Here is a 27,919-nt window from a genome sequence, read left to right as displayed (position 1 = left end):
TAAATGTAAAGTAGGGCCATCACTCTTGAGATATGATCCAAAAGTAAACCTAAGCCTAGAAAATGTGATTTTGGAATCCTCGATAATCTCAAAACACAACAATAATTCTTCAAATTTGTTCATATACTTTACTATAATTTGTTAAGAAGTGGATGCATAAATCCAATCCTCCTTGGCTGAAATTAAATTACAGCAATCCAAATCCAATCTCCAAGATGAATTTAAGCGAAATAGTGGAAGAAAACTCTTTTCAATTGATTAAATAGGGAAGAAAGCAACAAGATATAATGGATAATCAATTGGAGCGGAGGATCCAACTCTCCCAAATCCCTAGCCAGCAGTTAAAGCCCAAACAAACCTAAGAACACACCCAAATTCAGCAAAAAAAGAGATGATCCTAACCCTAGGAAGTTTTCCCCCTTTAAGCATGCAATAATCCTAATTCTCTAAACAGCCCCCTCTTTTGAATTTTCCATTTTAATCCCCCTTAATTGCTCTCTTAATCGGTTACTGGGCCCGGCATGCTGAGTGAGCAGAAGTTCTCGGTGGAACAATTTGTTCTGCTCTTGTATATAATCATGGACCTGTTGGACCGGTCCAAGGACCAGTCTAACAAATTTTTGTTCTTTATTTAAAATAATTAAACTCATGAATTAGGCCTTCACAGTATGATAAATGCAAATATTTCACTTTATTTCTTTCATTTCAACCCATGTAATTGTAGGTTCTAGTCCAAACCTTTCCTTTTATTTTTCCAAACTTATCTGATATATTTTTAACTTAATTAATTTCAACATTTTAAATCTCACACAATGCTCGTCATATATTGTATTCATCCAAAAAAGCTATCCACGTCTATTAAATTTTAAAATTTTAGGATCTATTTTTTCAACAAAAATTGACACATCAAGTTTAATGATTACTGTTATGTCATCACCCCTATGAAAATTTCAACGTCCATGATTTTCACAAACTTTGTTACCATACACCATACAATGTTTATCTTGATTATTCCTCCTACAATAATTTTCTGGTCTCCGACCTGTGCTAACATTCAAATGAATGGGTTCAATATTGTGGTAATACTCAACTTCAAATCCATCTGCATGAAATTGACTTGTTTCTAAATTTTAAATGCACTTATTAAAATGATTTTGAATTGTTTATGTTCTAATACACATCACTTTAATAATCTATAAACAAGAGTTTATATGGAGCTCTACTTATAGTTGACATATCAAAAAACCATAGACTATAATGCCAAATTTATGTAGAGATGTCTTAGGATCTAAGATTCCTGATACAAATAACTGATGTAATGTATGTTGAAATAAGATTCCTCATACGAATTCACACAAGCCAGATTAAGAATTTGTGTTTCAAACACCAACTTTCAAAACAATAGCTTTTCTTCTTTTGATATAAATAAGAAACACAAAAAATAAGTGCCTAACAATGATTTAATGATCATTTAAATCAAAGAAATCCTGTAAGCCAATAAAAACTATAAAAATAAAATAAACTATAAAAAGCACAACTGATCAAGATTCATGCCATAATAAGACATATAACTTCATATTAAATATTATTTTGTTGGAGTTATTGTAAGCATTTTATATCATGACTTTCATGATCTATTGTTTCATAGCTATTTTGGAAAATTTTTATTATGCATTTTACTAACCGAGCATTATACTATATAAATAGAGTTACATGTGATGAAACTTATTATATTTTCTCTTATGATGAGTAATCGATAGAAACTATTTTTCATATATGCAAAATGGGTTGATTCCAATATGATTCCTAACGATTATCTAGTGAGATCGCAACTCGTTCATTCATTTATTTCTCACATTAATTAATCTATCATCTTCCACGATAAGGATCCATAAGGCTTCTGATGCAGGACTACTTAGATGCAATGTTATGAATTTCACTTAGGCTTTGCACAACTCGTTGATTAGAATAAGTTCGGATTAAAATTACTAGCAATTATCCACGGCGAGTCAAACAATGAGGGAGTTAATCTTGTATAGGCTAGATCACATGCGCTAAGTTTGAACATTCAAGATAATCAAGAAAAAATAAAGCAATGCAAAAATAGTAGTTTCAAGTTAATCCCTAGTCTAACAATGAAACGTAGGATGCATAGAAGATTACACTCAATTCCTACAAATGACTAGGTTTGGCAAGAGCAAGTGAAAGAGTTTTCGTGATTACAACCAACCAATTGAGAATTTAGAGTTAGAAGAAATTGGGTACAAGTGGAAAGGAGAAAACCTTTGTTTAAGGAGACGTAGAGATCCGTCACTTGATGCCATCGAAGTACTCGTCAATGGATTCCATCATTCCTTGGTGATTGGAAGTAGAGTCTCCTTGGTCTTTGATCCCCCTCACAAGTGAGTACCAAGAGAAAGAAGTTTCTCCTTGCAAATGAATAGGAGGCAAAAGTTAAAGCATAATTCCAAAATCTGAAACGATTTCAGATTTGAATATCAAAATCTGAGAAAAAAAAAAATCTTAGATTTTGGGTAGGGGAGGTGTGGAAGTATTGGGAGAGAGCTAGGCGTGAATCTTCCTTGGAGTAATTGGGAGATGGGACGGCTAAGGAGGGATGGCGGGATGGAGATGAGGGAGGTGTGAAATCCTGAAGCAATTCCTTTGATTTGGGGAAATCAGTTTGCTGGATATGGCCAGGAGGAGTTACGGGTAAGAGGGGGGGAATTGAGGGAATTTGAAATATTTCCTAAAGTAAAGAGCTCACTTAGGAAATAATGTAAATCAAAGGGGATGGGGAGTTTCGGCTGTGGAGGTGGGGAAAAGAAACATTAATTATTTCCCAAAGGGGATTAGGAAATAATTAAGAATCAAATCCTAGATGGTTCCCATGGGGCCGGCGGCATACATGGCTGATGGGGGTTAATTGAGAGCAAATAAAGATTCATAATTTAGGTTTTAAAATTAGGAAAGATTTAATTTGAATCCTCTTGAAATTAAAATTTCAAAATTAGATCTAATCAAATACTTCCTAAAGTAGAGGAGCTAATTTAGGAAATAATTTGAATTCAAATTTGAAAGAATTTGAATTTCAAATTAATCCCAATAAATCTGAACCCAATTAGGAAACAAAATAAAAGAGGCAAGGGGATGAGTGGGCCGACGGCTATGGCCTTGGCCGGCGGCAAGGGGATTGGGGATACTTGGCCGTGGAGTTTGGAAGGAGAGGGGAATCCGGTGAGGTGGCCGGTGGTTTGTGGTGGTGGAGGGTGGGAAAGTTCGACGAGGGGATGATGACAAAGATAAGGAAGAGAACCACGAACCCGGCCGTCTCCAAGGTTGGTGGGTGATACGCCAATCTCTTCCTCTCCTAGGAAGCTCTCTCCATCAGAATTCTCAAACACACAATTCTCATGCAAGAAGGAATTTCAATAAACAATCATTCATCCCCTCAAAATAATACAAAGGGGGCTTTAAATAGCCTCATACAAAAGACTCCAAATAACATGACACAAATGCCCTTAGGCTTACACATGACAACTCCCATAAAAAGGGGTACAAAGGGAAATAATAAAACACACATAAGCAAATAATAAAATGCATGAAAATAAAATACATCGACTCAAAAATATAAAGACTCGATCGTGGCCGTAGATCGGCGGCCACGTCGCTGGTAAACTTTCCATGATGATCTGATGTCCCCATCAGCTTCCCACATTATTTTCATACTATTAGGTGACGATTGATACTTAGTGATGCTAATAAATATGCACTAACTAAAGATTATGTAAGGACAAGGGAAAGTCAAAGGAAGGAGAAAACAAATGGAATACATTATTAATAAGTACATTGACAGAAGTAAATGTGCAATGATCCATAGCTTTGGCTAATAAAATGATACTAAATAATCCTATTAGAGAAAATGTGCAATAAGAGAATGCGACAGGGCTGAAATTGTACATAGAAATTTTGAACAAGTGTAAGATTTTCCCACTTGGGAATTCACATATTTAGATATGATTGAAATGTTATGAATTGCAAGCTGCACAAAAGTTTCATAAATACTTGAATTCATATTTCTAATTTTCTCTTTACTTTATATTCCCGTTTAGGTTTTCCTTGCAATATATATTTAATGTTGATCATATTTTTTGAATTTTCTCCATACATTTATTTACAGATTTAAAGAGTCAAAAGTTTATCGTAACATTCAATAACTTTATAGGGAATATATAATAATATCCAGTGGTGACTATGAGAGAACTTGACTCTCACAAACATATTTCATAAGCAGCGCATGCCTGTCTTCTAAAGTCAAACTTTCAACAAAAAAAACTAAAGTTAATATTTCATAAAATTAATATTTATATTCCATCACCCAAATCATAAAATTTCCATACTGGCTTTTTCTAGCTCCTTTGTCCTTTTCTACCACTCAAATCAAACCTTAGAAGAATTTGTATTTAGAAATTAGTGGTTCTCAAAAGCAATGCTAAATTTTCCATCAAAATTATTCAATCAGTTACTTTAGCCACGCTTAAATAGGATCTTTGCATCATAATTTACAAAACCTTCCTGGGTTTTACAAATACAAACGCATTTGACATTTTTTTTACAATTTTTCCTTTTCTTCTTCTGTCACATGTTAGAATATCTCCTTTTCTGTATATATACCCTCTTTTTTAACTTTCAAAATGGTCGGAATCCTTACTAGGGTACAAAAACAACCAAAGCCAATAAGTGGAGGCATGAAAATTACAATCGAACTTACTATGTTTGCTATAAAAAGACATTAGTGCAGACATTCACTGAATAAAATTAACTAGATAACAACAATTATTAGCACAACTTGTTATTAGTGACAGTAAAGTGAAGCCTAATAATGCATGAAATGATGGTAAATGTGTTCCCTCCCATCAAAAGATGAAAACCAAGCATAGCTCAATAAATCATTGGGAGAGTTATTGTAAAAAAGTTGTTGTTTAAGTTGCTGTAAAAAAGGTTCATCCCACTCCATTCCTCCTGTCTTTCCCAGTAAATTTACAACATACTGTATCAAACCGGATTCTTAGCTGGAAACTCTAAATGATACCCTCCTCCTCCCAATTGATAAAGTTCTAATGAGTATACAGTCCTCCAAATCCCTCGTAGAATGTTCAAGCACCTTTACAAACCGCTTTTAGACTTCATAGAAGCAGTTTAAACCGCCTTTACTTAGATATTTAAACACCTCCAAATATCTTTTTACTGTGGAGGAACAATAGTCATTTGGCCAAATTAACAATTATGCAAAAGCAATCACTCGCATTCCCAATGTTTATTAGCGTCGCCTTAGCAGTTTTGAGAACGCATAATAATAAATCAAACTCTAGACAACTAGCAAATTCTACTTTTATGAGCTTAAGTTACCAAATGCCCTAATAAAGCCATAGAATTTCTCATGTCTAACAAGGAATGCCCAAATAAATATCTGATTTATTGAGATACTTCTCATCCCAATTCCTGCAATTTTCAATTTCCATTCTATTTCCACCTATGCATTCACATCTTCAATTGAAATGCTGGAAGATCTAGCACCAAAACAATGACAAAACAGTATATATGGTCCAGATTCATAGACTTAACCATCAAAGTTCCAAGCAAACTTACAAGAAGAAAAACGAATTTAATCAAGAAAAGGGAGCCAACTTCCCCGAGAAAAATCTAACTCCCAAAAAGATCATTGAAGAATACTTCAAGGACTACTTGTTGATGGGATGCCAGTAGTCACGGCGATAGCGATCAGGATCAACACTGATGATCACGTAGACAGCGTAGATGATGCCAGGGAGGTAGCCCAGGATGGTGAGGAATAGACAGATGAAAAACTCGAGCTGTTGCACGAAGTGTAAAAAAAATTCAGGAAACGAATAATAATATTGATTGGGTAATTAGTCGGAGAAGAAAATGATGGAAGTAAAAGGAATAGTTAAGAAATTCCTTACACTACAACAGCCATGGCGGAGGCAAACCCCGAGTGGTGGAAGAAGGATTGCGATCAATATCTCGAGGCATTTACAGCAAAAACTCATCTTTCTGGCTTTTCGCCTTACCCTTTCCGACTCTTCCCGTAGGTATTCGGTATTCGGATTTCCCCACACCGCTGTAGGGCAATAAAAACACGTGTCACTCAAGGGCTCAGTGCATCCGGGTGAGGTGGCATCTCTGGATTGGCTGTTTGCATGTCAGGTGATCGGACGCAATAATTTGCCCCTGCCTACACAGAGGCAAATTATTGCATCCAATCTCCCGACGCTGAGAATAGGTTCGAATATCCAATAAAAATTTGTCACGTCATCTGCGTAGTTGACTTGTGGGCTGATTAGCTTTAGTTGCGTTTTGACTACGCTTTTTTTACTTGCACTTTGTCTGCGCTTAATTTAAAATTTTATATTTCCGAATATTTTTTTATAACATGGACCCTAAATTTCAAAATCATAACATTTTAAAATTTTATTTATGATTATAAAAAAATTTATAAAACATATAAATAGGTATAATAATTAATAACACAAAAATATGATATTTATATGTAAAATATCTATAAAAATATTGCAACTCATAATTCAAAGATTTATTCAAATTAGTAATAAATATAGATAAAAATATCAATTTGATTTATTAAATATGAGTCAAAATAATCATACTATAAGATCATTTAATATTTTAAAAAAGCAAGACATTAAAATGAGATTTTTAAATAAAGAAAATCATTTTGAGGTCTCATTTTAATTTTTTATGTCATTCTAATATAAATATTTTCTTAGTTAAATATAAAATGAATGTTAAATATCTATTGCCTCGGTTTTCGAGCGGGAAATTCCAGTTCACTGCAGGATTCGAAACCCTCTATTAAAATAGTTCTTGCTACCCGACCGCGCTTCCGCACTCGAAAGGACGCTAATGGAGAGGATTTACGTAGCAGTTCGGGCTCGGCCCCTCTCGCCGGAGGAATCTAAGACAAGCCCTTGGAGGATTTCGGGCAACTCCGTCTACCTACACAACCAGCCGACCAAGTTCGACTTTGGTAGGTATCTCACCCTTCTCCCACGTTGTGATTCGTCCGATAGATTGGCGACGCCACAACTCTCCTTTTTTCACAGACAGGGTTTTTGGGGAGGATAGCAAGACAGTGGACATCTTTGAGGCGCGGACGAAGGAGATTGTTGCCTCCGTCGTTCGTGGGTTCAATGGTGAGTTCTCTCATTAGGAAATCTGGTTATGGTTTTACCTCTCGGGGTTTTCTTTACGTCAATTTGATTATGTTGTGTTTTGAGTGGCAATGTTGGAGGAAAGCTTATTTACTGTTTTTGTGATGGGGAAAGGTAAATACTGCGAGTGCTGGGCTCCGCAATGATTCTCTTTCCTCTTGCAGCGCATAATCGGGCAGCCAATTAGTTTTTGTAGCTGAGAATGGGAAAATTTTGGTTTCTTATGTACAGATATGCATCGCGAAACACATTCATTTTGCTTTTAAAATTGCGTTGTGAGCATAGAAAGGCCAATGTTACTGATAACAACCAATCCACTAGATTAACAAAGAAAAAGATATGAGTATTTGAAAATAATTAAACGCTTTCTCACTCATAGTTTTTTTTACTCATATTTTTTTTCCACGAAAAGTGCTCCAATAGGAGCGAAAAACTGGCAAAAGGTATAAAAACTCCAAAAAATTGATTTGAAAGGTTTCTTATGGCTGAAATCATCCACCTTTCCCTCACTCAGTTACTAGATGCTCAAAAGCTCAGGTATACGAGCTGCTTCCTCAACCATAAGAAGTGGTCATAGTTACATCTCTTTTTCTCACACCTAGTTGCCCTCCAAAAGCCTCAAAATGAAAACGGTAGCATGCAGCTATAAAGTTGATTTTAAACATCAGTTAATTAACCTATAACAACAAAAGAAATTAGAAGTCTTAGAGTAACCACCAGTGATATGAATATCCATGGTAGAATAAAATGGAAATAAACAATGAAGGAGCACATGAGCACTTCAATTCAACGCTGAACTCGGTAATGTCAAGATTTTGAATTTTGATGTTTGAAAATGTCAGGTAATATATTTGTGGATATGTTTTGAGCAGTAGAAGTGATGTTTGTATTTTATTTCACTTTGTAAATTACAGTTGGAGATATATGCTTTGGGTGTTTAGTTCCCCTTCATTATTTCATAGTCGAAACTAGGGTTCTTAGGTGGTAAATGTCTTCATTACAAAATTTCATGGGTGTTAATAAATGATGTTGTGCTTCAAAGCATGATGAGGCTATTCGATCACAAGTGACATATGCTTACTACTATAATATCTTAAATTGTTCCATCTCCATGTTGGTAACAGGTTGCAAAAAACCTAGGCCTTAGTTCCTTACAGGCCAATATGGATATGGCAGGCAGAGGTTGCACATTATACTAGTTGATTGGTTAACATGACAAAGGGTTTGTCGAATGATCATTATTGTTGTGGCAGAAGGAGGTTAAGTGACTAGTGCAATTATTCTTCATAGGCGCTAATGAGATGCGAGCAACTGTCGATTGCTAGAAGGCCTAAAAGCATTTCCCATACCATGCTTTGTGGGAACTATCATCACAATGATTGTCTAGTGTTGGAAAGGCTATCAAAAGGTGATCAAGGACAGCCTCCGAAAGGCTGCAAGGCTTTGTCAAATGTCATTATGTAGTAGATATTTCCTCCTGGAGTTGGCCCTTATGCTTTCCATTTCCTAAGCTTTCACATGCTTACTCACCTAGTCTTTGGTTGCTAGCTCTCTTTGTTTCTTGGGTTTTATTGTTTAATAGTTCAAGGGTTTTAACTACTTAGATTTAAGTTTTGGGCTCAAGATTGTTTGCAGCTCCTTAGGCTCTTGTACTTTTTGGACTGATATGGTGGCTTATGTGGATGGTTCTTAATGCATCTTGGATAAGGGGGTGAATGAATGCCCTACATTTGTTCTCCTTGATTTTTATCCTTATTTAAAATTAAAATAATAGGGTTTTTAATCTAGATGAAATTTCTATTATGCTTTTGCCTTTCCTTTTTTTTTTTTTTTGGCTTTCGCATCCATTATGTTCATGGATTCTAATGGACCTATTTGCCTAAAAAAGTTCCTCAAGATGCAAAGAAAAGAAACAAATCAATTCTTATGCCATTCCTTAGGTTTTAGGCCCTCCTACATTACTGCCTTTGCACTGTTGCCCTTACGGTAAATCTCATTCCCTATTTTCATATCATGCTTGGCTCTTTGACTTTGATTTTTTTTATGCGATATCAACTATTGTACCTACGTATAAATCTCATTTTTTGGGCATATTGGAAGGCCATAAAAAGGACCATGTTGTGGTGCTTACTCATAAGCCTGAGCCAAGATGGATGATACTACCATGACATCGTTAAGGGGAAAAAGACCTAGATGTTTCATAACTTACACCTACAAGGCAAAGCATCTCAGGGACATTGACTTGGGAGAGACTTATATGGACTTCCCTATCAATAGTGAGTATATTTTGCATGTTTGGGTTAATTTATAAGATGTGGTTAATTGTAGCACTAATGATAATTATAGGGTATTGCTTAAAATAAATTATTTAACTTAGTGATTGATCGAATTGACCAAGGTAGAGGGAGAGGGATTTATAGAGAGGGTGACAGAGTCAGTGAATGAGATGTGAGGTAGTAGTGTGGCACATCAGTAAGGACTGGAGAAGGGGAAATGAGAGGTGGTTGTAATTTTTATAATTTTTTTTGGTATATAACAGGGTGGAGGGGGCTATGATCCCCTGTTAATGTGCTGATGTTGCCTTGGGATTCTAGGGACACTTCACCATCTTTATTTTTGAATTAGTGGGCGGTAAAGCCCCCCTTTATATTTTATTTATGCTCACATACAAAATACGATGGGCTTTTGATGGTTGTTTCAGCATTCTAGACACATTATGATGATTCATTTTGTGAAATGGGTGGCATATCTTAGATATTTTTTTGTTGATTTCTATTGAAGCTTTATCTACTGATCATTGTCATCACATTTGATAGATTTGACTTATGGAACACATATAGAGGTCAATAGAGTCATGTCCTTATATTTTATATCAATGCTATAAGTAGTCACAAACTCACAATTATTTTCTTCTTTCATCTTCATAACACAATATTTTCACTAACAAAAAAAATGATTTCCTATCTTCACAGAATTTAACATTATTTGATTTTGCATTAACTTCAACCCTTAAATGATTTTTCTAGGAGTTTTTTTACATATATGAAAATCCTTGAGATGCTTCCAATGCTGCTTTATTAGATTTTGTTGTTACTAAGCATATCAATAATAAATGATGCAATAGGTCTAATCATGGTCAGATAGATAATGTTGCCAACCAGTTGTAAATATTTAGAAATGTTTCAATTTTCAAGAATGCTTGATTCTGGGAGGTTTGCTGAGGATATTTTGAGGAGTTAACAAGATTGCTTCCAAGTAAATGAATTTCTTTAATTAAGTCCTTAGCATTTTTTAAATATATAAAAACATCTCTTTTTAAATATAAAAACTCAATGCTAAGAAAGTACTTTGGGTGCCTAAGTTATTTGGAAACAATCTAATAATAATAATAATAATAAAAATAAAAAAATTATTATTATTATAAAAAAATTATTATTATTATTATATATGGAGTGCAATTTTAGTAGTAATAGACCTAGTGAGGGGATTGTGACTTTGGGCGATCAAGTATTATAAGTAACGTTTTAGATATCTCTGGAATTATTGTCATACAGCTCAGAGTGAATGGTAAATGATGGGGTATTTATCAGGCAGAATTCAAGTTGATGGTTGAAGTGGAGGAAATGCTCGGGGCTTGTTTGTGATAGAAATGTACCCCTCAAACTTAAGGGAAAATTCTATAAGATTGGTAGTGAGGCCTGCAATGCTTTATGTGCCGATGTTGGCCTTTAAAAGAGAAGCATAATACTAAGTTAAGTGTGGGAGATGAGGATGCTCAGGTGGATAGTGTTTACCCTTAGAGATAGGAATAGAATGAGCATATAGTGAAAAGGTTGGAGTAGCTCCGTAGTAGATAAGATTAGAGAAAGTCGCCTTTAGATGGTTTGGTCACATAAAACGGCTGGCCTTGACGATGACCGGTTAGGAGAGAAGAGGTATTAGATTGCTTATGTTAAAAAGGGGGGTGACTAAAAGATTTGGTTAGAAAATATTAGGAATGCCCTTTCTTTATTAGATTTAAACGAGAATTTGACTTTTAATAGGACACAATGGAGAAAAAGGATTCATGTAGCCGACCCCACGTAGTGGGATAAAGGCTTGATGTTGTTGTTGTTGTATTATAATAAAATAGTAAAAATAATAAAAAAATTTTTAGTAGTAATAATATTAGTAGTAATATTTGTAACAATTATTTTAATAATGATGAAGATAGTGATAGTAGTACTAATAATATTTTTAATTATAGTGACATTACAATGATAATGTTAATGTTAGTAAGAGATAATGTTAATGTTAGTATGTGGAGATGATATGATGATGATGATAATAATAATAATAATAATAATAGTAATAGTGATAGTGGTAGTGATTGTGATAATAATAGTTGTAATAGTGATAAATAGTAGTAATATTAATAATAATTTATTGTAAAGATGCATCGATGTTATCTTTAGACATTTTAATTTGTAAATGCCATATTTCAAATGTTCTTTTTATATTCTTTGTTCTATATTACTAACATGTAGGCTCTTTGCTAATAGGTACAGTTTTTGCTTATGGGCAAACCAGCAGTGGTAAGACTTATACCATGAGAGGATCAGTGAAAGAACCAGGAATCATCCCGCTTTCTGTGCATGAATTGTTTTGTAGTATTGAAAAGGTCTCTGTTTTTTATTTATTTTTCCTCACTATATATATAGATTTTTTCAGTAATTCCTTTGATTATTATGCTAATGCCTTTTTTAAAGCACCACAACTTTTCCATTTTACTTTCGTCTTTTGGTCTTATGATAGAATTATATCCATGTCCTTTTTTTGGAATAATTATATACTTCTATGTTATCATCATGACATATGTTTCATGTACTAATACACAAGATAAGATATTATTGGAGTAACTTTGAACTGACAATTGATTTAGGCCCTAATGGTGGATGATGATGAATGAATGATGCTTTGATATCAAGATGAAGTGAAAGTCCATGTATTTGACTTGTAGTGATATATGTATACTACTTGGATTAAAAGATAAGAGCACTCATAATTAGCCTGATGAATAATTTTTATTAACAATAATCTTAAAATTCTACAATTGCTAGCTTAAACCCTAAAGGGAAGCTGAGCACATGTTAGCCTCCTTTTATTTAATAAAGGAAATCAAAATAGATTGCACTGGTAACACCCCTTAGGCACCATCAAGAGGGGATACCTGAGCCCCATTTATCACATAATAAAATTCCTGTAATTCAAACTAGGTTGAGCGCATGCTAACCTCCTTTTATTTAATAAAAAAATCAAGATAGATTGCACTAGTAGTGGCACCTCTTAGGCACCATTTGAAAGGGGGATGCCTGAGCCACATTTATTAAATAATAAATTTCATATAAATCACTACATGCTCTCTCTCTTATTTTATGAGCCCTCAGTTTCTCTATAGCTGCCGACTTCATTTGAGCTTCACAACTCCAATCGTTCCCTCTTCTCTCAACTGCCCCTCCATTTTGCAATCATGCTATGTTGTTGCACAAAGGTAAATGATGCATCCCAAACCTCCATGCATGCGCCTCTTACGCATTTCTTTATGCAATGATGAAACTATAATATTGCATTTTTTAATGATTTCTGTGTGTAAGAAACAGGCTCAATGTTCATAAACATCTTTTTTGGCATATTGGATGTAAAAATTGCCATCCACGTGCATCACTGTCTTAGTGCTGCTTTATATCTTGGTTGATGTTGAAAATATGAAGTATATGATAATATGCCTATATGTTTACATATGTGCAATACGATATCTTTTAGTTCTTTTAAATTAAAGATGCTTGCTAGCATTTTTTTTTCTAGTTTGCATGATGTCTTCAAGGCTTGTATATTTTATAAATTATTCTGTGAATTGCATGCCATGTGATGTATAAAGCAGTCCTAAAATTTCCTCACATTATCATTTTTTTTTATTAAGCTTGTAGATTTTGGTAAAGATAGATCTGACATGTGTGGGCAGTTCAACTTCCTCAATCGATTCTGTTTGTTCATGACTTGTTACTTTGCGCTTTTATGTCGGGTCATGAAACATCGAGCTTGTTGTTTCTATTGGCCCTGCGCATGAGGAATTATTGCTCATGATCAATCTGCTCATGAGAATTTATGTAAAATGGTAATTAACTCAATAAGAATATTTAAAATGAATGAAAAAAGCGGATTCATACAACCGACCTCAAATGCTTAGAAAAGGCTAATGATGATTTTGATTTAGTTATCTTTTGTTCTGCAGGAAATGGGTAGGGAATTCCTAGTTCGCATGTCTTACATGGAGATATATAATGAGGAGATCAATGATTTATTGGCCCCTGAACATCGGAAGTTGCAAATTCATGAATCCCTTGAGGTATATTTTGAGCTTTAATATGATTTGTTACATCATGGGGAATATTACTCTGCTTTGTCTCTTGCTCAATTTACCTGTATTCATCTATGAAGAGAGGCATATATGTTGATGGTTTGAAAGAGGAGATCGTTACTTCCCCTGATCAAGTTCTTGAGCTAGTGGAATTTGGTGAATGTATGGCTTGGAACGCCCATTTGTCCTTCTAGTTGTGTTGTAGCAGCATGGAAACTTCAAGCCCTGAAAACTCTTTATTAAACCATGCAGCTCATCGCCACATTGGGGAGACAAATATGAACATTTACAGCAGCAGGTCTCATACAATTTTTCGCATGGTATGTTAATTCATGGGGTTATCTAGTTTATTTTGGTGAATATTTTTTTGCTGTATTGTCTTTCTTACTTTTATATTATTGCAGTTTGTTGAAAGCAGGGAGAGAATTGAAGAAGGTGATTCAATTAACTGTTTTGATGCTGTACGTGTTTCTACGCTGGTATGCGATAATAGAATTGATCGTGTTAGTATCATACTTTTGCAATGTTTTTCCTTAATTCTGTTTTTTTTTTTCTTTATATCAGTATTTGCCGTCTTAGTATCATACTTTTGCATGTTTTTCCTTAATTCTGATTTTTTTCTTGATATCGTTTTATATTATCTTCTTTTATTGTTGTTAATGTTCCTATGTTAGAACTTGGTGGATTTGGCTGGTTCAGAACGTGTTGTTAAGACTGGTGCGGAAGGTTTACGGTTGAAAGAGGGCTCCCATATTAATAAAAGCTTATTGACCCTTGGCACTGTCATAAAAAAACTAAGTGATGGCGTTGAAAGCCAAGGGTAAGTTATTGTATTAAGTTTTTTATTACTGCGATCCAGTGGGTGGCTTGCATATTTTTTCTAATGGAAGATTGTGATGCAGTGGCCATGTACCTTACCGTGACAGCAAGCTCACTCGAATTTTACAAGCTGCTCTTGGTGGAAATGCTAATACTGCTATTATATGCAACATTACTCTTTCACAGGTTTCTATTTTAACTCGATATGATTTTTTTTATAGATTAGACGGATATATTTTCATAGGTCAATTAGTATGGATGTCTTAACTATATTTCAATACTACAAAATAAATTCTCACCTGCACCTGCATATTGTCTCTCATTTGGATTTTTCTCTTCTGCTAGCGTATGATTGCATATTCACTTAAATAAATCATGTAGATGTTTTGGTTTTGGAAAATATTTTCCTGTTTTTGTGCCATAAATTTTTTTATTCATTAGCAATTCTAGTTCTACTAATGATTTTAGTGTACATTTATCTCATTAAAGAAAAAAAGAAACTCATTACATATTTTGATGCAACAAGGGCGTAGTGGCGTACCATGGATGTTGCCACACGGCTTGGGAGCCGGAGTATTTAAGTGGAAAGAAAGGTTCTAACAGTAGTTTGAAGCTTAACCTACCATCTAAATGATGAGGACATCGGAGATCAACGGCTACGATCGTGTCTATTTATTTTCATGTATTTTATTTGTTATTTGTACTTTTCCATTTCTACCCTCACTTGAGGGCGTTGCTTTATGTTGGCCCTAGGGGCAATTATGTCTTTTATGTTTCCTTCATGTAATTGGCTATTTAAGCCCTTTGGATTCTAGCGGGCTGTTTACTTACTGAGACATGAACTCCTTGGATTCCTGTTCTGGTTTAATGTGGAGCTGAATTCCGAACTGGGAAGAAATTTCCCGTGGCTTTGCTGCTTTGAACTCACGGCCTGAGGTGCTGGCTCCTTGGATCCGTGAGGTGCTGGCTGTTTTTCCGAACTCTGTGGCTTGGCTGCTTTTGGGTCATTTGAGTTTATTTAACAAAGTTTGTTTTAAGTTCTACTCATTTTGTCAGTGTTCTTCTTGTATGTCTTTTGTGTTCAAGAAATATAGGGTCCCCTATATTCCTTGTCTACATCAAAAACTGTATAAGCTTCTCACTAATTATTTCACTTGTTGTAAACGAAACCCCCTTATTTCGTCCATTCACGTGAATCACCAGGTATTTTCCTGAAAATGGCTAATAACTAATAAATGTGAGCCATAAATATATAATTCAGTTGTTATATCACGGTTCCAGATGACAATAACTTAAAAGAAAAAAGAGATGCTATGCATGCCAATCATTATGTTTAAACCATAAAAAAATCATAAAACTTGGATTTTCATTTCAATTAACAACTATGATTATTAAATTTAGAAAATTGGAGAGGGAAAAGCTTAATTTTATCATACAAAATAATTCTTATTTATAGATCTACACATGATATCTTAATAAAGAAATAAATAATTACATAATAATGCATAATTTTTCAAATATAATCCTTCCTAAATCAGCCACCCAAACATGGAAGGAGATCAGTGTGATCCAGGTGAGCTTCACACGGATCCCTATCTTGACCATAGGATCAAGAGCCAAAGGACAGCTAGGATGGCTTGGATGGTATTTGACACTCCCCCTCAAACTGGGGAATATAGACCTGTCATTCATAGCTTGGTAATTAGTCCCAGAAAGGTAGAGTTATCAAGTCTTTTAGTGCACCATAGAGTCATCCATTTAGTTAAAAATTTGGGAGGAATTAGCTTCAAATATTACGACGACTAGTGATAGAGATGAAGGCTATATCAATAAAGCTTGCAAGGTGTAGGGCAACAATGAAGTTTGCGTTGAACAATAGTCCTCAAGATACCTAAAGTGGAAATAAAGGTCGGTGGTGGGGCAGCAGGGATAGTGGATTATTTATCCTTCGGGTCTATCTCCCTCTTGGTTCTCAAGAAAAAGGCCGACAATGAAGGTACGACAATAGAAAGAAAAAAAATGTTTTTAGGGTTGTGACAAGCTTCAAGGACAATAATAGAAAAAAACACGTCTCAAGCGACTCAGTACTCGACACGTAGATGTCATCCTTCCTAGGCCGTCCGATCGATCCAGCCTTCGGCCCAATGCAAATCAGTCGTCTGACTCCACCCAAAAGGACTCCTGTTTGATTGGCCCGGTACAGGCGCATGCAAGGCCTTTGATATGATCACAGGAGGAGGTTTTGCGCTTGACTTCTCTCGCTTCTCCTCATTCGACTCTGGATGTTGCACGCAAGAATGAAGATCAAGCTCGATGCCTCATCAGGAGGCCCTGGTCGCTGTCTAGATGTACAATTTCTTGTCTCGTGCAGTCGCACACATGCGAGAGGAGGCTTTCACTCGGCTCCGCCCCAGACTCATTCAAGAGTAGCCATCTCGCTCGATCTCTTTGGTCTTGGACGCAGGAAGGAAGCAGGACTAGTGTTTCTCAGAATTCTGACAATGAAGGCGGTGGAAGGACCAGTATTCCTTAGAATTTTAACAAAGAAGATCGACTGTGGGAACTTGTGGTGGCGTGCATGCCGGCAGGATTTGACGCAAATGCAGATGATGCGGGAAATTTCAGGGACCAGAGGAACGACACAAAAGCTGTTCAAACACATGGTCTCTCGTTTCGTGCAGTCGCACAATCTCTTGTCCAGATGCAAGCTCTTGCTTGGTTCCTCTCGATTCCGCCCTAGAGATTTAAGCTTCGTTTGGGACAACTGTTTTGCTACTATATAAAACTGCTTGTTAGTACAAAAATTTCTAATTCAAGAAATTTGTGTACTAAAAAGCCATTTTAGAAAGCAACAAAGAAATTGTCTCAAACAAAGCCTTAGTATATCACCAAAACAGTTCTGTTTTCGTCTTGATGCACGCCCTTATCTTTCTCCCTCCGAAGTCTCGGCCTTGCATAAATTACCTAAAATAATGATTTTATTGATTTAAAATGCTTTTTTAATACTAGATTTTTCATTAAAAATAATAATAATATTAAACTACTTATTACCACCTTGAAACATTTCTCCTTTATTCAAGCCTCTTAGGCCCACAACATGACTTGAACGCACTTGAAACTCACGTGCCTAATTTCCTCTTCCTTCTTTCTTTCGTTTTCTTCCCCTCTTTCTCTTCACACTTCTTTTGCTTCTTTTCCTCTCCTTTTTCTCCTCTTATTTCAGTCACTGTAATCCCGTCTTCAATGTCGCCAGTGGCTCTCTCTGTCTCTCATGATCTCCCGCTTCATATGCTCAACAGAAGGTTTTATGCGTGGGAAAGGGACTATGATCCTTAGGATGCATTTATGTATACAAAATTATATCATTTTTAATTGATTTTGTGTTTTGCCATCTTAATCACTCCGATTTTTAATAATTCTGGAGAAACTAGAATATTAGGCAATGGCTATAATAGATTAATGTAATATACATTAAATTAAAATATATAAACTTCAGAAAAATTTAATTGCATGCATAAAGTGTTGATTATTTTTATATGCTCCCATATATCAAAATGATCGAAATGAAGTTAGTTCATATAGAAGTTATAGATTTATTATAAATAATTGCTAGTTTATGCTATATATTTGGTTATAATTTGTGCTAAAATTATATACAAAATTTTTATTATAAAATACATGTATAAATTCTTGTTAGATCATTTATAAATAAAAAATAGATAAAAATTAAAAATTTATATTATATAATTAAATAAATAAGAAAATAAATAGAGTATAACATTAAATCTATTTATTAAAAATTAAATATCATTTACATTATAAAAAAATTAAATAAAATTAAATGTTGAAACATGTAGGGTATATGTTTAGAACTTGAAGGCTTTATTTTTGTTATTTTATCTCACATATCCTGAACAATATGTGTTAGCATTATTTATATAGTTTTTTTAGTTCACATGAGTAAATAAATCACAAGGATGGTGGGGCCATGTTATAAAGTTTAGTTGGTGCTTATTTGATAAATAATTATTATTAACATTTAATGCTTATTTTAAAATTAAAATAGATTAAATTTAAATTTAATCATTAAGTCAAATATTTTATATTAAATTTATTAAATTAATTTATTTAATTATATAAATGATTTATTAAAATAAACCATCTGGTTTTTGAAAAACAACAACAACATCAAGCCTTTATCCTACTACGTGAGGCCGGCTACATGAATCCTTTTTCTCCAATGTGTTCGGTTAAGAGTCAAATTCTCATTTAGATCTAATAAAGAAAAAGGTCATTTCTAATATTTCCTAATCAAGTATTTTTAGGTCTACCTCTACCGTTCTTAACATAATTTCTAATCATCCATATACAGTTATACATAATGAGTTCAATGCCTTAGATGTTATGCAACACATGAGTTATTAGTTTTATATGATCAGAAATAATATGAATATAAAATAAGCTGCAAATTTCTTATTTTCATTTTCATTATTTCCTTAGAAATATTGAGTCATATTTATTTTTTAATGTCGTATCTTTCATGTCATCTTATTTTTATGGACTTTGGTGGCTAAAGGTTTGGCTAACAACTCTCCATTATTAAGAGTTAGGAATTTTGTTTATATAATCTTGATAAAGGTTGGGCTAATCAATTCTTCATAGTGGGTTAGGAAAAGAATAGTATTTAAAATTTAATCTTAGATATCAGTTTGATGTGAAACAATCTCATGCGAAAATGATTTGCTTAAGAAAAAAATTGCACGCTTAGATTTAGAGGTGATAATAAGCAAGATCTTATGTGGAATTAAACGGTAAGATAAATATTAAATGGCACTTAGCTTAGGTTAAATCACATGAATAAAAGTTAAGTTAAAAAAAAAAGCCAACTTAATCCGACATTGCATGAATATTATATTAGAAATGATGAATTAGGTCCTCCTTGCGCAGAAGTTCCTTATTTCTCCTTCTTTTAAGCTTCAATATTTTGTAAACAACTTTGCTTTTCTCTTTTGTCTTCTTCCTTTTGTTCATTTCCTTCTTCCTCCCTTTCTTTCCATCTCTTTTTCCTTCCTTCTTTGTTTTCCTTCTTCCTTTTCTTCTTTTATTTCTCTGTTTTTCTTCCAGCAACCCGCCACCAAGCTAGTTTCTTTTAAGCCTTCCAGGCTCTCAGATATGGGAAGAAAGAGGAGTTAACTACTCTATATAAGTACATATACTTGTAATAGTGTATTAGATTTAATTAAATCTTAGTTCTATGACCATAGCACCCCACTGCCTAAGAATAGAGAGTTCATGGTGCTATAGTGCACGACATGACAATAGTATTCCTACAGTTAAAATTGGCTTTTACAGCTACATTGATAGAAAATTTCAACCAATGGAAATCTTATTGTCAAAATGCAACCAAATTACAACGCCAATTATTTTAGGTTCAAATTTTGATAAATAATATTAAAAAATCTTCAAAATCATAATATATAAAAATATTCAAGTAAAATCTACCCTCAAAGTTTAAAAAAAATCATGAGGGTAACAAATTTGAGAAAATTTCAATTCACAAAAAATCTTTGTTATATCAAGCTTATTGCTATGATCACTCTCAAAATATCTCATGCCTGAAAGGATATGATACATGCTTTAATTAGGTGGTTTTGCCTCTAAATTTCTCTACTAAATTGAATGTTATGATATAGGCTCTTTGATTGTATAGTTTTGTCGTACAACAACACCATTAAATTACCATTAAGGCCAAAAGCATGAGTGTTTCTCAATGGTTCAGTTCTTGCCCATTCGCTCGCTCGCTCTTTTCTTTCTTGTTCTCCCAGTCTCCTTTTTTGAATCACTCACCTCGTTCGCTCCCTCTCTCTCCTGCTCTTCTACGTCCACTAGGTTTGCCCCCACACCTTTAAGAGGCGAGATTGGCCCCCTTACGTTTTAATTGAAGTGACAGTAGATCGCATATAATCTGTTAATTAAAAATAACGTCATATCTGAATTAATTTGTTTAGTAAGTAATTCAAAAAATATATTATTCAATTAGATAAAATAATACTTTTTATTTTGAGAAATTAATCTATTTTAAATAAATTCAATCTTGATGGCTCGATTAGGTCTTACATTTAACTGTAATTATTAATAAACTATTAATTTTGAGCACTTATATTTATTAATTAAATAATTAATTTTTTTGATCTTTGCAATGGATCTCTCGTGAATGCAGGATATGAAGCTGTGTTGATACATGCAACCTGACAATTGTATTTGTTATGAAGTTGTTTAACTGAATCAGTCTAAGACCTTGTTTTAGAACTTGAAAAATAAAAGGCTCTTCACGAAGTAGCAATTTCTGCATGCATATCTTCACAGGCTACCTCACGCCACTGGATAGGCCGTTTGTGCAGCTAGTAGAATAAAGGAATTTCTTGAGCGTTTAACTTTCAACATTGATTTGTTGTATGCAATGCAATGCTGGAGCCATAAGTAGAAAATAACCCCAATTTCCCTTCTTTTTAATCAATATTCCCAGTCGTTTTGCTTGAAAACGCGTGATGGAGACATCAAATCGTTGAAGGTTTATCAGAGGTGTGGCCGCCGATCTACGGCCACGTTCGAGTCATTGTACTTTTGATTTATGTTATGTATTGTTTTATTTATGTGTCGTTGTATTTGTTTTATTTTTTATGTTATTTTATTTCCCGTTGTACCCTTCTAGTAAATGGATGTCATATGTAAGCCCCGAGGGCATTTTCGTCTTTTATTTCTTGAATCTCATGTACTAGGCTATTTATAGCCCCTTGTTTTATTTTTCAAGTAATGAATGATTATTTGAGAATTTTGTTTTCTTGTGGGAGTTCTCAAGAGAGCTTGAGAGTTTGGAGTGGAATCCCTATGAGAGGGAGAATTGCGTAGTACCCACCAACCTAGACGAGTCGGGTTCGTGGTTTTCTTCCTTATCTTAGTTTCTCTCTTCTTTTTCTTTCCCTCCTCCCACCACCACCTCCGGCCATACTACTTCCCTTTCCCCTAACCGAATTCCCTCCTCATCACCCAACCGACCACCCAATCCTCCTGAGACCGGCGGCAACATCCCCCCTAGCCGCCGGCCCCTTTGGCTTTCCCCCTTCCTTTTTCCTTATTTCCTAATATGGATTAAGTATATTTAGGATTGAATTTGAATTCAAATCCAAGTAAATTGAAATTCAAAATATTTCCTAATTTACAAAATCTATTTTAGGAAAGTCTTTAAATCACAACCTAATCAATTTATAATTGATTGAGATTTAAATTTTCCTTTCCTAATTTACATATCCCAATCTAGCAAACATTAAACAATTGCCACAAACCCTCTTTCCCCTTTGTTGCCGCCGGCCCTCTCTTTGGGTTTGGAATCGGAAATCTTTTCTAAAAACCAATCCTTCTCTTTAGAAAGATTTCCAAACCTGAGATTTTCCCCTTAGCCGAAATTTTCAAAAGCTCCACTCTTTAATTGCCTTCCAAATCCTAACATTAAGATTTGGAAATTAATTCCTAATTCCCCCTATCTCCAATTTCCACCGTCCCCCCCCTCTTGGACTTCTTTGGAAATCTTTCCTTATGGCCATGCCTCCTCTTGGAAAGAGTTTAAAGCCATTCCCTGCTACTGGCCGAAATTTCCAAAGGCTCTCTCATTGAACTTCCTCCACTAAATCCTCTCCAAACTCTATAAAACATTGAGCCTTCTTCTTCTTCCTAAGACTGCAGCCAGAAATTTCAGCCGTTGTCTTGCATCCTCAGTCCTTGGAAGACTTATAACTGCTGTTTTTGGAAGACTGAATTGCTGTCCATCAATTTCCCTCAGCCCAAATTGCCGTCTCTTCGTTGGCGAAGACTTCCCTTATTGTTTGGTGGCTCCCTCAACTCAAAACAACAAATCATCTATGGATGGCTGATCCAGAAACAAAATACGGCCTCTCCTATGATGAGCATGGGTTTGTGTGCATCTTGCATTCAACCTTCTTCGACGTCAACCCGAGGGTCTATCACACGGTAGAATATTACATCCAGCGTATCTTGGATACCTTAGTGGAAGCAATCGAAGAGCAATTGGAAATCGTCGAGTGGAGGATTGCCACCGATCCTTGACGAAGGTTTTAGAATCCCAACTTTTCTTGTATTTTCTAAATCTAATCTTTCCTGTGATATTGATTGTTGTCACAAAGGCCGACCGTCGCCTGCTTCTGCTAAGCTTAATAAGCGTAAGGTTTTGAGTGTAATCATGTGCTTGCTAATCTCACTGTTAGACTAGTGATTTTTATTGAAACTACTATTTTGGCATGATGTTGTTTTCTAATTTATTTTGAAGTTTCAAATCTCTGGTTATGTGACTTAGCCTAAGCGGGCGTGTCCCCTTTTTCATTTTATTCCGTTGTTTTAAATTGCTATAATAGTTTCCTTTGTTATTTCTCTAATCAAGAGTTGTGCAAAATCTTAACCAAAAACATTGCATCCATACGTAGTTCTACATCAATGCGGCTTTGGATATAAGCATTTTATGAACTACTGGCTCTTATATTGCGTGCTAAACAATGATATTTTACAGTACCATGCAGTACTGCAGCCTCTTGCATCATCTATAGAAAGATTTGGTTTTCCTTTTTGGCACCATATTTAATCATTCTATCATCTATTGTTTGTCGTTAATGCTTAATTTACATTAGTTTACTAGTAGGTGCTGCGCATATTTCCATATTTTAAAGATTTGAAGTATTTTTTATGCCGGTTAATGAAAATGTATTTTTATTGCCTGCCTTCGCTTGCTACGTTGGCTGTCTTCGCTTGCTAGGTTGGCTTTTGATATAATTTGTTTCTCTTGACTTATTGACACGTCATTTTTGTTTGTGCTCACGGCAGATTCATGCAGATGAGACAAAAAGTAGTCTCCTGTTTGCAAGCAGAGCTCTTCAAGTAAAAAATTGTGCCTGTGTGAATGAGGTGTTGCTCATTTCGAATTTTCCTTTGCCAGCAAACTAATTTTGAGTTTTAGACTTTTAGTCGTTCTAAAATTTTAATTTATTTATTTCCATTTTATTGGATTTTGTTTATTATTAATTAGTAGCTTTTAGGATGCTTATTATTTAAATATTTAAACCTTTAATTATTATTATTTCGAATATTCAGATTTTAACAGATGCTGCACTCTTGAAGCGCCAAAAAAAAGAAATTGAAGAGCTTCGTGCAAAGTTTTTGGTATATCTTTATTTGTTAGAAACAATGCCTCCTTTTAGATTTCCTTTATTGAAGTTTAATTTTTTTTTTTTTTATTGTTACTTCAGAGCTCTCAATCTGAACATCTGGAGGAAGAAATTCTTAATCTGCGGAACACCTTATTACAGGTCAGAAGTGGTCTTAGCTTGGCAACCTTTCTCTTGATTAACTCTTAAATTTGATTTTTGCCGTCTTTCAATTTATAGAGTGAGCTAGAGAAGGAGAGAATTGCATTAGAGTTGGAGGAGGAAAAGAAAGCTAAAGCTTATCGTGATAGGAGATTGCTGGAGCAAGCAAAGAAGATTGAAAATCTTAGTTCACTGCTTTTATGTTATGACAGGAACGATAGAACTACCCATTCCAGGAAGGTTTGTACTTAAATATCTCTGAAGGGATTTATTGACTTGTTCGATTATCAATTTAATTTTAAGATCCTGTTTGTACAATTATTTTTAAGAAATATTATAATTGACTGTTACTCTCAAAGATACTGGTAAGTTGTTAGTTCTATGTGGAATTTGATTGTGTTGATCAATCCGGTTGTATTGTTGCCTCGGACCACATGTCAATTTTTCGTGCTCGATGGAGTCCCCCCCCCCCTGCTTGGGTTTGGGTGCCTTGCACCTGAAATATTTTTTCTCCGTACAATGCCTCGACTATGCGTACTCGAGCGCCTTGATGCTGTATTCCCGAGCGCCCCAGCACTATAGATTCGGCACCGCAATGTTATGAGATGCCGTCGCGTTGCGGGATTGAGCACGGCAGTGCTCCAACTTGGCGTTGTAGCACTGTGAGGTGGACTTGACATTTTTTTTCTTGTTTTTTTCATTGTTGGTGTCCCTTGGTGTTATTAACTAGTTTTTTTCTTTTGTTTTGAGTGTGAGAAAACAGTGTAAGAGAGAAGAGAAACAAGTAGAGAGCGAGAGAGAAGAGAGATCTGTACTTATTTCTCCCCATTTTCATAGTGGAATTTTTTGTATGGTGTGACTTTGTGATTTTTTTCTCGATTTCGGGTTAAATCTTGGTGTCCATTTCTTTCCACTGCATTTCTATTTTTCTTCTTTATTTCTATTTCTATTTCCAACTAGGTTAGATGCTATTTCTCGTCTTTTATTTTCAACCTTGTATGGTAAAGTTAAAGCTTTTTTAGTATTGCCTATATGTTTGCTTAGTATTACCCTTGAAGTTATATTATTCGACATGATTGAAAGGTCAGCACATGCATAATTGTATATTTTCCTACATTCTTAATTTGTCCTGTGACTCCTTGCTTTGAATGGAGATTTTTGTTTTTTGTTAATTACAGCAGGCAAAGGATAAGCAATATGTTGCATTTTTTGGTTAAACTTTTTGGAAAGCCATTTTGGTTTAGATTGGTTTTTATATCTATGTCGGTTTAGTCTACACACGGATATGTGTAAGAGAATGTAATTATTTCAGCGTTCATTTTGATTATTGCCTTCCCTGTCCATCTGTTTGGGTCCATCATGCTCAATTTTAATTATCTTTCTCTTAGGTACTAATGACCACCATATTTGTTTGACTTTTGCTCTTCTTAGGGGTGTCAAAAATGGGTTGCGGGTCGAGTTTGGGTCAACCCGACAGTGACTCGATTCTATTCTAGCTGATTCGAACACGACCAGTTTTTGCAAATGGGTCAGATTCTTAGACCCGAACCTGACCCGCCTCGTGTTCGGGTCAACCCGACAAGACCTGCCTCATGCGGTGTCGCGGACACATGGCTTGCTGTGCCGGGACATAGTGATAGGCAGGGTCGCCAGCTAGGCTGCGGGGGCAGCACCGGGCCGCCGGTGATTGCGGTCTTAGGGCAGCGTCTGGCTGCTGGCTAGAACGCAATTGGCATGTGAGGGAAGCGCCAGGCCGCAACCGACGTGCGAGGGCAGCGGTCAACGACGACGAGCAGAACAGAGGCTGGACCGGTGCACAAGAAACTGTCGATAATGTCTTATGGGCTTGACTGAGTGGGACAACGTGACTAAACGGGACGACACGACTGACTTGACATCTAAGATGGACGCGACCGAGCGGGACGACACGACGGATGACGTGACGGACGACGAGACTGAGCGGGAAATCTCGGTCAAACTGGGTTGATTTCGAGTTCCCGGGTCCAGGTCAACCTGATCTGATCCGGTTTTACAAACGGGTCAAAATCCCTAACACGAAATCGATATGGTTCGAATTCAGGTCAACCTGAACCCAAAATATTCGAGTCATGTTTCGGTCGAATTTTCGGGTCTTGTCAAATATTGATACCCCTAGTTCATATGGTGTTGTTTTTTATAAGCTTTATTTGGTATCAGTGCCTTAAATATGTGCTGAAGCTACACTCTTGGGCAACTTTATTAAAAATCAAGTTTATTGGATTTCTTTATGAAGTTGTTAATATTTTTTTATAAGCATTAGTAACGCCTGGGTGATTGTGACTTTGAGTGATCAAGTCATTAATAAGAGTACTCATTTTAGATATTTTGGGTTTATTGTTCAGAATGATGGTGAAATAGATGGGGCTATTATTAGTAGAATTCAAGTTGGATGGTTGAATTGGCGGAATGCATCGAGATTGTTGTGTGATAGATAAATCCCCTCAAACTTAAATAGGGGTGTAAGTGAGTCGAGGTGGCTCGTGTGCCGGCTCGAGCTCGACTCGATAACGAGCTCGTTTATTAAACGAGCTGGAGTTCGAGCTTGAGCAAGCTCGGCTCGCGAGACGGCTCGAAATTATTAAATTTTAATATTAAAAAAAATCAATCCTATCCGCCCTAGTGTATTTTGAATTCCCGCCAGCCCACACATATATTTCAAAACTCAACCGCCTGCCTCTCACTTCTTGAGCCACGAAATAATAAATGCTATCGGTAACCCAAAAAATATGCTCAATACTCTTTCTATCTCTCTCTTCTCTGACAGGCCCGCCCACCAAATAATAACAAACCTAAAAAATCTTCTCAATACTCTCTCTCTCTTCCTCCCGCTAACAACAAACCCAAAAAAGATTGGAATACATTTTTTGAGGACCGCACCGGAGGCTCGACGAGCGGCTCAAACTCGTTTGCAATGGAACATGTCGAGCTCGAGCTTGAGCTCGATATTTGACATTTGAGCTCGACTCGAACACCCACTGACTCAAGCTTGACTCGACTCGTTTGCATCCCTAAACTTAGGAAAAAATTCTATAAGACAGTGGTTAGACCTACAATGCATTATGGTGCATAATGTTGGCTATTAAAAGAGAAGCATATATGGGCTCCGAAAATTCGTGTCTCAGCCTCCCCTCTGCTTTCGTTCGGGGAGTTTTAACGAATTAAGTTCTGAGGTAAATTTTCCGAAGGCAGATTGGGATTATAAATAAGGCACTACCCAGAGATATCACCCTCATTTTGCGAGGACTTTATGATCTGAGTTCTAGTTTCCTATAGGCGCAAGCCCCTGTAATTAGTTACCCCTCTTGATCACGAGAGATAACTTTTGATTAAGGATAGTCGTTGAAAGAATACATCGTACACGTAGATAGGTAATATCCGGCATATAGTTGCATCATTGGTTTGGTATTTGAAAGTTTGGTTTTTAAAATTAGAAATTTCACCATCTTGCACTTAAAGCAGATGGTGAGGGGAGTTATAATGAGCCCGATCAAGATCTTATGGTTCCGTCATCTCGGGCCATCGTGGTCCTTGGTCTACTAGTGTGAGGAGCTAGTCGACCCAACCTAACAGAAGGATTCTTGTCAGCAGCCATGAGTTGCGTCGTCCAAGGGTACCTTATAGACCTATGGTGAGGGGAGTGATGATGATCGGTGAGCATCAGAGATGGCTGGCAAAGCTGTTGGGTTATGATTTTGAGATTCATTATAGGCCAGAGTTAGATAACAAGGTGACTGATGGCTTGTCTAGATGCGGGGGAGAGTTCCAAGAGTTAGCCATATCAGTGCCATTGATTTTGAATTTAGGGGCTATTAAAGAGGAGAGTGATTAGGATGAGGAGGTGGGAAGAATTAGGGAAGATTAATTGAGGGATGAGAATAACTTTCCTGGCTATGCCCTAGAGGGGGAGAGATTGCTATATCGAGGTTTGTGTTGCCTCGGACCTCGGTCCACATTCCACATCTCCTATAAGAGTTTCATGGGAGCATTGTTGGTCGTCATTCTAGTGTGCATAAGATATATAGAAGATTGAAAACATAGTTATA

General features: G+C 35.7%; 2 protein-coding genes across 2 annotated transcripts in view; one reads left to right on the top strand and one right to left on the bottom strand.

Moving 5' to 3' along the window:
- Window positions 1-5,434: 5,434 nt before the first annotated feature.
- Window positions 5,435-6,113, bottom strand: LOC110113423 (hydrophobic protein OSR8). Its single transcript, XM_020846012.2, has 2 exons — window positions 5,985-6,113; window positions 5,435-5,873 (listed from the first exon to the last, which is right to left on the bottom strand). Exons 1-2 carry the CDS (start codon window positions 6,069-6,071, stop codon window positions 5,742-5,744), a joined length of 219 nt encoding a protein of 72 aa, XP_020701671.1. The 5' UTR covers window positions 6,072-6,113; the 3' UTR covers window positions 5,435-5,741.
- Window positions 6,114-6,942: 829 nt separating this feature from the next.
- LOC110113448 (kinesin-like protein KIN-7I) overlaps window positions 6,943-27,919 on the top strand; it is a 98,395-nt gene continuing 77,418 nt past the window's right edge. Inside the window, exons 1-13 of the mRNA XM_020846043.2 lie at window positions 6,943-7,066; window positions 7,143-7,232; window positions 11,792-11,910; window positions 13,522-13,635; window positions 13,728-13,809; window positions 13,900-13,967; window positions 14,052-14,126; window positions 14,322-14,467; window positions 14,550-14,652; window positions 23,356-23,436; window positions 23,623-23,691; window positions 23,778-23,837; window positions 23,916-24,077. Coding sequence (XP_020701702.1) covers window positions 6,943-7,066; window positions 7,143-7,232; window positions 11,792-11,910; window positions 13,522-13,635; window positions 13,728-13,809; window positions 13,900-13,967; window positions 14,052-14,126; window positions 14,322-14,467; window positions 14,550-14,652; window positions 23,356-23,436; window positions 23,623-23,691; window positions 23,778-23,837; window positions 23,916-24,077 — 1,293 coding nt within the window. The remainder of the gene's footprint in view (window positions 7,067-7,142; window positions 7,233-11,791; window positions 11,911-13,521; window positions 13,636-13,727; window positions 13,810-13,899; window positions 13,968-14,051; window positions 14,127-14,321; window positions 14,468-14,549; window positions 14,653-23,355; window positions 23,437-23,622; window positions 23,692-23,777; window positions 23,838-23,915; window positions 24,078-27,919) is intronic.

This window comes from Dendrobium catenatum, unplaced genomic scaffold (assembly GCF_001605985.2).
Source record: "Dendrobium catenatum unplaced genomic scaffold, ASM160598v2 fragScaff_scaffold_156, whole genome shotgun sequence".
NCBI lineage: Eukaryota > Viridiplantae > Streptophyta > Magnoliopsida > Asparagales > Orchidaceae > Dendrobium > Dendrobium catenatum.
The sequence above is the reverse complement of the archived record's forward strand: the minus strand, read 5'-3'. Positions and strand labels throughout refer to the sequence as shown.

Bases quoted from the DNA above. Each gene is read 5' to 3' on its own strand.
- LOC110113423 (XM_020846012.2), bottom strand. From the start codon at position 6,071: ATGAGTTTTTGCTGTAAATGCCTCGAGATATTGATCGCAATCCTTCTT. The intron at 5,874-5,984 runs GTAAGGAATTTC...TTCGTGCAACAG, and splicing joins TCCGCCATGGCTGTTGTAGT to CTCGAGTTTTTCATCTGTCT.